The 13530-nt window shown below is 35.4% G+C and overlaps 1 protein-coding gene across 1 annotated transcript in view; it reads left to right on the forward strand.

The window, feature by feature from the left end:
• The window catches only part of LOC111517716 (uncharacterized), a 35607-nt gene extending 22306 nt beyond the window's left edge, over positions 1-13301 (forward strand). The window contains exons 8-11 of the mRNA XM_074183359.1: positions 5900-6197; positions 10944-11051; positions 11692-11931; positions 12435-13301. Coding sequence (XP_074039460.1) covers positions 5900-6197; positions 10944-11051; positions 11692-11931; positions 12435-13091 — 1303 coding nt within the window. The 3' untranslated portion in view covers positions 13092-13301. The remainder of the gene's footprint in view (positions 1-5899; positions 6198-10943; positions 11052-11691; positions 11932-12434) is intronic.
• The last annotated feature ends 229 nt before the right edge of the window (positions 13302-13530 follow it).

Below are 13530 nucleotides of genomic sequence, written 5' to 3' on the forward strand. Positions count from 1 at the left end.
TAAACAAACAGATGGACTAGCGATGGAATCCCCACTATCTAGCATTATATCCGAAATATATCGGAAACCATAGACGAGAAAATCTTAACAATAATAAACACACATGATGAAAAAGGAGAATGGTTCAGATACGTTGACAATGGACTGTACATATCACAAAACAATGGAATAAGAATAGAACAAATAAAAAAAGAAATTAATGTAGTAAATCAAAAACTATGTTTCAGCATTGAGGAAGAACACAACTCAAAACTTAACTACCTGGACATAACCATAGGATATAACCACAACAAAACACAATTTCAAATGGCAATATACAGGAAACCTACACAAACAAGCTCCACCATACCCGCAAGTTCAAACCATCCACCATCACACAAAATGACTGCCTATAACACATTCATATATAGAATGTTAAGGATACCACTCAGCAATGAAGCCCGAAACAAAGAACGGAAAGTCATATACCAAATAGCCAACGAAAACAGATACACCCAAAAGACAATAGATAAACTAGAAAACAGAATCAAACAAAAAATACAGAACAAGGATCAAGCCACAAAACAACACAACGATGGACAGCATTTACGTACGTAGGACACCAAACCAAAAAACTAACAAACATTTCCAAACCACTGAACATCAACATCACATACAAGCCGAACACGAAGATAACACAAAAAATAAACAACTATGGAAAAGAAGAAGACAAAGACCAAAACGGGATATACAGTACACAATTCTCGGACTGAAACAAATTCTATATCGGCCAAACCAAGAAAAAACTAATCCGAAGTACAATGAGCACAAAAAGGCATACATAAATCCAATAGTATATAAATCAAACCTCGCAACACACGCCATACAAAACAAACATAATTTCCCCCCACCAGAGAACATAAAACTCATAAAACAATTCAACAAGGGAAACCGCATGGACATTTGGGAAAACTTGAACATCCATAAATTCAACAGTTATAAATCCCTTATCGAGGAACAAGTTCAAATCAAAACACAACAAGACCTCACATTCAATATATTAAACAAAACCATACACATTCCTAGAAAAGATCTAACACAAAGAAGAGTACCTGATGCAGTACAAATTCAGGCAAATTTACCTAAAGTACCTGAAATACCTGAGTTGAGACGCTCTGCCCGTATAAAGAGGCAGACGACAGGATGACAAGTTCAGTTTGAGGAGTGCCTAGAAGATGACAGTACTACCAACTGTCGAAAGCGTTCGCAGATAATTAATAGAAGATATAAAGCGAATACTTTTTGTAAAATTTAATATTGAAATGCTGAAAATAAAGGAAAATTAGTTGCACTCCTCAAACTGCAGTTTGAGGAGTGCCAGAAAATGACAGTACTACCAACTGTCGAAAGCGCTCGCAGATAATTAATAGAAAATATAAAGCTTCAAATCCTTCTTGTAGAATTTAATATTGAAATATGTATAGATCGCGTTAACTCGTCAAGGTATAACCTGTATGTTTGAGAACGACGTTGGCCATCACTGTCAACGGCGAGCACTATAGGTCGATGATTACCAACTTTTTTAGCCTGAATTGTATGATCTGGACACCAACGACATGTGGTTTCAACAGGACGGTGAGGGCATGGCCCTCAAATCGCTCGTGCAGAAGCCACCATAACCCATGCCTTCGATCAAATTCAGCCTGAGCCAGAGTCATGAAAAATTAGACGTTTCGGATGTGCTCCACTCAGAGAATCCGTTGTGGACATTTGAATAAATGAATGAATTGTGGACATTTGTAGACATTTGAATGAATGTTGGTAATCATCCTCGCAAACCAATAGCCTACCAATTGAACTGCGTAGACCTGAAGAAATCAATGACTATTTTTCAAACGTGGCTGTACATTCAATAGTAAATAATAACACTCTTTCATTCTACAATAATAATAAATTGAACGCTCCTATGAACTTTTCCCTCACCGATATATGTGATGATGATATTTTGACTGCTATCAAAGAAATAAAATCTAATGCTTCAGGTATTGACAATATAAATATCAAGATGATTTCTTTAGTGATACCACCTGTATTGATGAAGTTAAACATATTTTCAACGAGTCCTTCAGACAGGGTATTTTTTCAGATCTTTGGAAGGTTACTAATATAATTCCAATTCCGAAAAAGAATGCACCTACTACGTTCAGTGGCCTACGCCCTATCAGCATTCTGCCCTCATTGTCTAAAATATTCGAGAAAAGTTTCCGTCAAGTAAGAGCTTTTATTGAAGAAAATCGAATACTCCCGTACGAGCAGTCTGGGTTCCGCAAAAAACACGGAATACAGACTGCCCTCTTGAAAGTAATCGATGATCTTGCGAGATTCAGAGATCAATCAAAAGTCACCATTTTAGTACTGCTTGATTAAAGTAAAGCTTTCGATTTAGTTCATTTCGATTTACTCATCACAAAGCTCAAGTTCATTGGATTCGATGACATTTCTCTTAAATGGATGTCCAGCTATCTCACAGGCCGCTGACAGAGGGTCAAACTGGATGATTACTCCTGGTCATCCCTCAAAAAAACAATCTCAACTGTACCGCAGGGAAGTATTTTAGGACCCTTGATGTTTTCAGCGTTTATTTTTGATTACCCCACTTTTTTATCACATTGTCAAGTACATCTATACGCAGATGATATACAGTTATATTTGTCTTCTCATAATACCGATACTGAAAGTTGCGTGGCCAATATAAACACAAATTTGCACAAAACATTCCTATACTCGGAGAATCATGGACTGAAAATCAATCCAAATGAAACTTTGACCTTATGCATAGAGTCTCAAAGACAAATAGTGGAACTCAGTGTAACTTTAGGCTCACTCACGATAACGCAGACATTGACTGGGTAGACAGTGCTAAAAATCTTGGCGTAACCATAGATAGCTCTTTGTCTTTCCATGCACATGTGACAAACATTTTCAAAGTATCATTTAAAACTCTCATTTACCCCCATTACAGAACCCGAAGGAACAAAGGAAGGCCTCGAGAAGGAACTAGACATCATCAAAAATGATCTTCAGCGGAATGGATACTCCAAAGCGATGGTAGAGAAGACTTTGGCTAAAAGGCAGCAGGAGCCTCGCAAGGAAGAGAAGCCGTCTCAACCAGTGCTTGCACTTCCCTACATCAGAGGATTATCGGAGAGGATAAGAAGAATTGGTTCCAAGTACAACATCAGAACCTGTTTCAGATCCGGTAACACTATCCGTAGCAGCTTCACGAAAACCAGGCCCCCAAACGCGGACTCCGATTCCAAGAATTGCATTTACCGGATACCCTGTGAGTGCGGAAAATCCTATATTGGTGAAACTAAAAGGCCATTGAATGTTCGCATTGCCGAGCACAAGAAACACACACAGCGAGGGGAAACCAGCAAATCAGGAATAGCAGACCATGTTTGGACCCATCAACACAACATCGAGTGGTCCCAAGCTGAGATTTTGCACAGAGAGGAACATTGGTTTAGGAGAAAATTTAAGGAAGCCGCATACGTGTTGTCCAACAACGTATTCAGCCAGGCCAGCGTAGAAATACGTAACATATGGAAACCCATCATCAAACGAAAAATGGGCAACTCCCGCCAAAACGGTCATCTCTCACGGAATCAGTGAAGCGGAAAATGGAAAGCAGAGAAAGTGAAAGTATTTCAACGACCTATAAATAGTCATCTCTCGGAGGAATCAGTCCAGTCATCACCCGAAGACGATTGTAGATACCAACAATCGAAACGTCGTGAACTAACGTGACTTGGAATCTCTACACTTTTTTATTATTTTCTTTTTTCATTCCTTTAATTTTTATTTATTCAATTATTATATTTTTACTTTTAGGTTATTTCACTATCATTTCATTTCAGGTTTATTGTTTGCTTAATATAATTGTTATCTTCAGCTATTCTTTTTTTAATTATTCCTTTTTACTTGTTTCAGGGATTTCAAATCATTTTATATAGTAGACAATGGAAGTATGTAAAATGCTTGCATGCGATTCGTATATGCTGTATACCATATGGTGAACATGTCACACCATTTTTGGAGTCGAATGTGAGGTACAAAATCCAATATTTGATAAAAAATGTTTTGTTTAAGTTGCTTCTAACTGAAACCCCTAGTTATTTATATAGTTCATTAAGCAGGCTTTCTGAAATATATATGGTTAATTTGAGAATCAATTCATTCAACATACTTAGGCACCAAAATCTCAGCTTGGGACCACTCGATGTTGTGTTGATGGGTCCAAACATGGTCTGCTATTCCTGATTTGCTGGTTTCCCCTCGCTGTGTGTGTTTCTTGTGCTCGGCAATGCGAACATTCAATGGCCTTTTAGTTTCACCAATATAGGATTTTCCGCACTCACAGGGTATCCGGTAAATGCAATTCTTGGAATCGGAGTCCGCGTTTGGGGGCCTGGTTTTCGTGAAGCTGCTACGGATAGTGTTACCGGATCTGAAACAGGTTCTGATGTTGTACTTGGAACCAATTCTTCTTATCCTCTCCGATAATCCTGTGATGTAGGGAAGTGCAAGCACTGGTTGTGACGGCTTCTCTTCCTTGCGAGGCTCCTGCTGCCTTTTAGCCAAAGTCTTCTCTACCATCGCTTTGGAGTATCCATTCCGCTGAAGATCATTTTTGATGATGTCTAGTTCCTTCTCGAGGCCTTCCTTTGTTCCTTTGGGCTCTGTAATGGGGGTAAATGAGAGTTTTAACTAACCTGAGTTTCATTTTTTCTGATATCTGATACTTGAATTTATATAGCGATTTGAGTTTGAAAAATGATACTTTGAAAATGTTTGTCACATGTGCATGGAAAGACAAAGAGCTAGCTATGGTTACGCCAAGATTTTTAGCACTGTCTACCCAGTCAATGTCTGCGTTATCGTGAGTGAGCCTAAAGTTACACTGAGTTTCTACTATTTGTCTTTGAGACTCTATGCATAAGGCCAAAGTTTCATTTGGATTGATTTTCAGTCCATGATTCTCCGAGTATAGGAATGTTTTGTGCAAATCTGTGTTTATATTGGCCACGCAACTTTCAGTATCGGTGTTATGAGAAGACAAATATAACTGTATGTATCGAACGGGATGAACAACTTCAACTTCAAATACGAGACGGACTGTGGCTGCTCATCGTTTTGAGGTATAACTCAGTACACCTCGAACTTCACTGTTTAACAACTCTTCCATTTGGAGAACTGCGTTTATGTGGAATAAACTTCCTGAAAAAGTTTTTCCAAATGGATTTAATCTCCAGCGATTCAAATCCAATGTGAATCGCTACTTTCGCACAGGCACCATTCTTAGAGCGCCTCAAGGATTCTCCTGTAGTGCTTGTGTTTTGTCCTTAAAAAATTCTCTGTTTTTACGAAGTAACCAGCTTTTCTGACTGAAAAACTGACTGTAAAATTATAAACTGGATTTTATTCGACTTATTTTCATGCTACGATCATGCTTCTTCATTTGAATAGCAGAGTTTCTAAAATTATATGAGTTTATACACATTTCAACCGATAGAACTATCAATCAACATTCATTCAATGATAGAATTTATTTTTAGTTTTTCCACGCTACTGTTGATTCACGATTTGTTGGAAAAAATATCAGTTTTTCCTTTGTCGTTATTGTCTAGTGGTATTCCACAGTACTTGGTCGAAATATAAAATACCATTTTATGGTAAATGGAGGTATTTCCTACTGATTAAATAACCACGTAGCGTGTGGGACATTTCGGGAAACCACAAATCTAACTATAACTTGACACCAAACGATTAAATAGACGAAGGTTATCGCTGAAACTAGATCAATAACTGCAAAGTAGGAAAATGTTTAGATTATTCATTTCAAGCGTATCAATTAAAATTTCCAATCAAAACCGCTGATCCCCAATAACCCAGGAACTTTTCTGAGAAGAAGCGAAATACCGAATGACATTAAGTATAATAAAAGAACACATCAATCCAGATTCCATATCATTCTTGAGAGTCGTTTCAAGATGAACTGTCTTCTTTTCGCAAGTTGTGTGCTCATTGCTGGCGTAAGTGGTACTGTGCATCATAATTATATCTTCAATAGGTTCGATTCCTTTTCTGACAATGACTACCGGATTATTTTTCCGAATAGAGAAGATTCTGAAGGGACTTTACAGCTAGTTAATGTGGTGAGTACAAATGGTACATCTAATATCCTACATTTTTCTAAACTTACTCGTTTAATATAGTCCAGAACTATTAAACTTCTGGATTGGAAATCAAATGATAGAATTAAGGTCACTAGAGCTGATTTTCATAATGAAAAACAATCCTGGAAAGTGTCAGCAAATCCGAGTGGAGCTTTCTTTTTTATGCGGTATCGATGGTTAAAAAAATATTCCCTCAGTATCATCAAAACTATAGTAAATAATGAATATTCAACACTTTTCATTCATTATTCAATTCGATAAGATTTTTTTATTTGTTACATGGAAGTAAGTAAAATATATATATATATATATATATATATATATATATATATATATATATATATATATATATACATATATATATATATATATATATATATATATATATATATATATATATATATATATATATTATATATATATTCTCTGGTTCCGCTCCGTGTTCTGTGTATATCCTCATAAGGAGTCTGGAGTTGAAAAACTCCAGACATCACCAGAAGATGGTAAATAAGAGTTTTCCGAAACGTTGTGAGAATTATCCTTATGAGGATGAAATAGCAAAAAAATTGCCTCAGCCCTTGTTATTTCTCTGGCGGTTATGCTTTGCTGTCTTGAATTAGTCAAAAATACATTTACGTTTTCCAGCCACAGCAAAATTCTATATCAAGACATTATTTTCTACCTCATGGCTTTAACTTCCCACTTTTCTGCAGATGTAAATGAATGAATTATTCAAAAAAAATCGTTCATCAATACATGTATTTACCTTCAGGAGATTATCTATCTGAGCTTTAACGAATCCTTTTTCAGTCATTATTATAGTACATAAATAATGATGAATACACAAAGCAGTTTGTTATTCACTACAAGAAAACTACTGTGAAATTACTATAGATCTTTATTAAACGGCCGAGTCAATCAGAAAAAAAACATCAGGAAACATACACAAATCCTCTCTAATAGTACCCATATCAAAATCTTTCGAAACTCAAATCAGCTAGAGAGATTTTACGTATTTGTGTGCAAAATTAACTCTGTTACTGACAAATTGGATGAATCTGAATTATATTCAAACTCAGTACTGAACAAATTTTGTAATTTGTCATTATATTTGATCTATTTTGAACAGTAATAGCTGGAACCGTAGGAAAGATTCAATTATCATCAAATTTTTCAATAATGAATTCATAAACTAGGCATATATAATCAATTCGTATTTATACTGTGAGGTCATTAATGAAGTCATTTCATTATCATCGTCAGCCAAGTTACAAAAAATAATTGGTGCTACATTACCAAAACAGTAAATTTAACTTATGCCTTCGTTATTTCTGACTTGCTCACTATGATCGAAGGTCATATGATTAGATAAGATAATCAAGTTGAATCAAACAATGAATTACGAAACAAAAGCTCCATGTGGAATAATATTCTTTTAGAGAACATTGCCACTTCCAACCTAGCAGACCACTATTATAATCTTCATGCAGTCATTGTTCACTGTGGTTCTGGCGTTGAATCAGGTCAATATTACGCAAAGTAAGGACATTGGCAGATCAAGATCTTCAGAAGATGTGATGCTGCAGGTTTTTTTTTCTGCAGTTAAAATAGCAAATGCGCCACTGGAATCAATGAAGTCGGCCTGAAACGCCAATTAATTTTTGTTGTTGTTTCATAATTTTATGAACGATTATCTGGAAAAAACATTATAAATGTTTTTTCTTTGGGGAATATTTTTAATTATCAGTCTACTTTGAGCTTGTTTAATCATTCTGTTTGTCATCAATGTAAATAACTATTACTCACAACAACGACAAAAAATAGGAATTTTTGTTGCTATAACCTAGAATGGGGCACACCATACGACACCAAACCATTACTTCTTTGGAAAATTTCTCCATTTCATTATATGTATATTGATTGATGCTGCAGAAGGGAATTATTTAAGTCTACAGGGTGGCTCAAAAAAGTGTGACATCAAAATTGTGTTATTTCAATACGGTACGGGTGAAATTTGTATTTTTTATTACCCTAAAAATGCTTCATCTGCTTATATCTGTATCTTTCTCGATCTTACGTTGACTCGTATGAGGGTTTTCTACGATTGATCCCATAATAAGACATTCATTTTCCTCATTTCCAATGATAGGTTCTGGTCTATTTGCCTTTTCATAAGCTACACTTTCAGTCCTACGAAATTCATGTAGCAGTCTTTTGAAAACCAACTTGTTTGGATGATTCCGGTCTGTATATTGTTGGGCATACACTTTCAACACCAAAAGGCAATTCTGTAAACACTCACCAATCGCTAAAATCATATCTATACGGTCTTGAATGGAATAAGTTTTCATTCTCAACGGTAATAATTCAGTGAATGATTTAAATTACGTGAAACACAGTAACTGTAAATAAAAATTCTTTTAACCAGTTGAATATATGTCGTTTCAAAGCTATCTTGATTCAAAAAATGCATTGAAATAACTACTCTTTGAAAAAGCCAATATTTGAAAAACTACTCAGGTTAGGTATAGAAAACTGTTGTGCTTTTAAAGTAGGTATACATGTGCGTTGAATAATACGCCAAGAAATATAAATTATTCGCTGAATATATATTTTATTCCATTTTGTCCAGTGAAACAGTGTACACTATTTTTGTCTCATAGCCAACTAGAAAAATACGTACTGTGCACCCTCATCTCCGATATTTATTAAAAAAAAATTACGGTTTCATAACACACACAATACTTAACTATAACACACTTGGTTTCATCAGTATAATATGATTAAAATATTTTTTTACATTAACCCTTTAAGGTTCACTGGTATAATATTTTCCCACCATATCTAAGTCAGGCAACTAATGTTTTACGGGGAAAATATCTTCCCAAGATATAAGTTACATAAGAATGAATGTGCTGCCATCTATTCGCCAATATAGGAAGCGTCGTTCTAGCGCGGAACTATTAGGTGGGAAATTATTATCGCAATAGTTCATCAAAAAGCATACATTTTTTGAAAGTTTTTATTGTCTATGTTTTTGTTCGTGTTGTTCCTTTATTTTTGAATAATAGAAGAAAAAATTACCAAAAGAAATGTAAATGAGTTACATAAGTATTTGATACTCTCAAATTATAGTGTATTTGTTTTAAATAATATTGATATTTAGCCACAGTGTACATGAAATTGAGGAAAAATAATTCGACGTTTGAATTTGTACATTTTATATTCAGTTTTTTTTTCTGTTGAATTATTACTGAGAAAGGTAATATTTGATATATGTGCCCGTAAATATATGAATTGTGGAAAAAAACATAGTTTAACGTATCTGATACTTGGATGGGCTGAAATTACACGCATAATCTCATTTTGCGTGTTTTTTGCAGTGTTAATGTGCAATTTTAGTCTCATGTAATATAGTCAATATGTGGCATTCGAAAAAATTGTCAGATGAGCAGTTAGAAAAGCTGATGAATGAAAAAGATATTATCAGTGATAATATGGCTATTGATTCTGAATGTGAGGGAGATTCGGATGGAGAAGATAATCCCTCCGAAGCTTGACAAAAAGGTCAACTCTCGTGTTAGAACAAGACCAGCAATTTCCTAGTGACCCTAAACAAGAATCTGAACATGTCGTATTTCATACAAGAGGCTCAGATTTGGTTGCAGTTCCCTCTCCAGAAATATTAAATATGCCATTTACACCTACACAACCAGTTTTTCACGACCCAGACGTCACCACAGAAAACAGTCACCTATTCCTGATGACATGAAAACTGTGCAGATTTTCGAACGTAGGCGAACATATGCCCACAACGATTAAAACTTATAGGAGGTGCGCTCAGTGTAGCACCGAAGCCAAAGAGAAACGAAGCAACATTATTTGCTCAACCTGTAATGTCGGTCTGTGTGAAAATTGTTTTACCCCATTCCATAAGTCATAGTTCACCTTATTCTAAGTACTTTACTTTTATTATAAGTCTTACTTAAGTTATTTCATACTTTTATGTAAAATAAGGATTCGGTTTAGTATTTGGTAAACATTTTACCTATACTTTTATAATAAAAAAAACATCAATGACACTTTAGATGGGAATAGGATTTCTATTTCATGTAGAAATTATTCTCCCAGTACATTTGTAGAAATAGTCGTCCCACTAAAAGATCTTTGGGATAATAATTTCCCACCTCTAAAAAAATAACCAGAAGAGAAAAAAATATGAAACAAATATTTTATTTCTAGTAAATTGCAGTTCATTGGAAAGCACTAGTAAATGATCAGTTAAAACGTTTCTCAGACTTCTGCAACTTAAAGGGTTTTAACCAGCTATCGCACCCCTACGAACGATAAACCTCAGGAGTAGAAACTTGTGCGAGCTAAGGACTAACGAGGTCTTACCTTTTAACGTGTAATTCCTAACACGGGTTAGACGATAGCAAGTGGAAATCGAGCGTTCAACCTGGGGCTTGAACCATCGACTCACACATCGGCCGATTGACTGAGTGAACAAAGCACGACCCGGCTAGATTTGTGTATATTTTCTATATTCGATAACACTAAGATTTCTACAATAATTTTCAAATAGTTATAATTCAATGAAAATCCCACAATAAAGTATTGTTTAATACATTTATCATATACTTTTTACGATTATAAGCGAGTACTATCATGGTTTCTGTATGTAAATCAAGCCTGCAGCACTTCAAATCATACTTTTGTTTTCAGCTGTTTAGACATGGAAATAGAACTGCTGATAGTCAAGCTGAACTCTATCCCAAGGATCCCTACTTTAATTACACTTACTTTCCATATGGACTTGGACAGCTCACTAATGTAAGTAATTTTTCGATTTGGTGATCTGACTATGAACACTAAACAAGTGTAAACGAACAACTTGATGTTTCCAATGGAAAAATGCGACTTGGAGGACACTCTAGTATCATTAATGATAAAAAGTATATAATTTCCATTTGTTCAAGAGATTATAAAACTCTTTTCTGCTAGTAGTTCCATTCTCAATATAAAATCCGAATATGTAATGACCTGTTTCAACTACTACGTCAATGTACAAGTAGATTCAAAGTGGTTCACAATATTTCTGTCTGTCTGACTACTTGTAATTTGTTTTTTCTGTCGCTTCCCTACAAACGACAACACTGAGAAGTCGAAACTTGTAAGAACCAAGGATAAATGAGGTATCACCTTCCATTGTGCGATTCTTAGCAGAGTTTTTTCATCAAACTGAACAATTCATTTTCGATACGTTTCAGTCAATAAATATGATCTGCATTTAGAATATTTCAAAACATAGAAAAAAAGCCTTATCTGAAGAAAAGGCAAAAATGAGAAAAATAATTAGTTTATAGTTCTACCATAAGTTAGTTTTCATATCTTAAAGTTCATATTCAATTGAATGAATAGTTAAGGTCAGTTTTTAGTCTATTCTCTTATAATTATCTTTAAATACTTTTAGGCTGGCAAAAAACGAGAGTACGATGTGGGAGTAGCTCTCCGAAGAAGATACGACAAATTCTTGGGAAAATACTACTATCCCGAGATAATCGAAGCCATCAGTACTGATTATAATAGAACCAAAATGTCTCTGCAACTAGTACTAGCTGGACTATTTCCACCAAGAAGAGAAGACATGTTTCAGGATGCCTTTTTCTGGCAGCCTGTACCATTCAACTACCTGCCTAGACCACAGGATAAGGTAAGTGTTGAGAGCATATCTGATGATAACAGTAAAATCCTCACCATACCTAAAGTTGATTTGTTAAATTGTATTCACAAATCATGGAAATCGAGTAGCTTGTTTTTCATTTATTCAGTAATAATATCGATTGTAATAGTAATAATAAAAATGAACGAGGTAATCACAACTCTGTCACAGAGTTGAAACCCATTCAGCAAAAAGCTTACATAAAAGCCGCAGTGATCACTTCACTTCTACGGGATCTTCTCCAACAACATTGAAGACCTCGGCTTATCAAAGTATCAGATCTTTGCTTTTCTTAGGTCGAATGAACTAATGTCAAAAACTGTGGGGTTCATCATGGCCTGCCACCACACTTTTTAAGAACTATTTGGTCAAGGTCAGTAAAAACTTCCATCTCGAGCTCTCGTATTGTACAATGAATGACCTTCAATAGTGATCAATCACCTCTCAAGAACTTAAAGTTAATGCAATCAATAACTAATGTTATTCTCCTTCAGGTTCTATTGGGAGTTATCTGCCCAAACTATCTCGCTCTCTACGACAAGTACGTCGCTACACCTAAAGTCCAACAGAAACTCAGACGCAACCGAAGGATATTTGACTACATTTCTCAGCACAGCGGATTGAACGTAACGAGATTCATAGATGTCTACCAGTTGTACTTTGGACTGTCCACAGAACAAGAGTACGGCCTAGAACTACCAGCCTGGACGGCCAGCATTTGGCCTGAAACGGTGATCAACATGTCCATAGAGGAGTACTACGTTTCAATGGGCACTTCAAACTTGAGGAAAATGGCGGTCGGATACTTCCTTCACAAAGTTCTGGAGGACGCTAAAAGAAAGATGACCACCAACCGAAAACTGTGCAGGAAAATCCATCTCTACTCTGCCCACGAAAACAATATAGCGCAATTGTTGATAGCTTTGGGCGTTTTCAATGAACCCCACGTACCGAACTATGGGGCCTATGCAATACTTGAGTTACACAAAATTCGAGGTATATATGGATTCAAAATCTTTTACGACAATTGGACTGGAGGCGGACCGCAACTTCTGAAAATGCCGGGTTGCGGTGAATTTTGCCCGCTTGACAAATTCGTGTCATTAATCGATGAACACTTACCGGTAGATCATAACCTTTGTGGGAATTAAGAAGACTGAAATTTACACGTTGGCCAGTAGTATTGATCAGTTAGACCATGAATTGTATCAGTTCCTAGTTCGTTTTATCAATAATTTAAGTTAAACAAGTTTCTGTGAACATTATCAGACGTATACATATGATTTCATAAGTATTTATTTCATTCCCAAACTCATCATTTTGTAATATGTACAAGAAACAATAAATTTTCAGCATATAAATTCCGTTTTATTTCCATTAATAATTAGGCACATGTCACCTTCTACTTCATTACTAGTTTAGTTCTGAATTGAAAGTGATTTGAAGTATAGGGTCTTTCATTAAGCGCTTCCTATCTTTACATTTAAGTAAAAAAAAGTGTGTGTGTGAGATATCATCGACTTTTTCTATTCGTTTGAAAGACCTATTGATGCCTTATGTGTGGAAATAACATCGTTCAAATGTTCGCCA

Source organism: Leptinotarsa decemlineata, unplaced genomic scaffold (genome assembly GCF_025532065.1).
Source record: "Leptinotarsa decemlineata unplaced genomic scaffold, Ldec_3_MD MMD2_tig00026336_RagTag_RagTag, whole genome shotgun sequence".
NCBI classification, from domain to species: domain Eukaryota; kingdom Metazoa; phylum Arthropoda; class Insecta; order Coleoptera; family Chrysomelidae; genus Leptinotarsa; species Leptinotarsa decemlineata.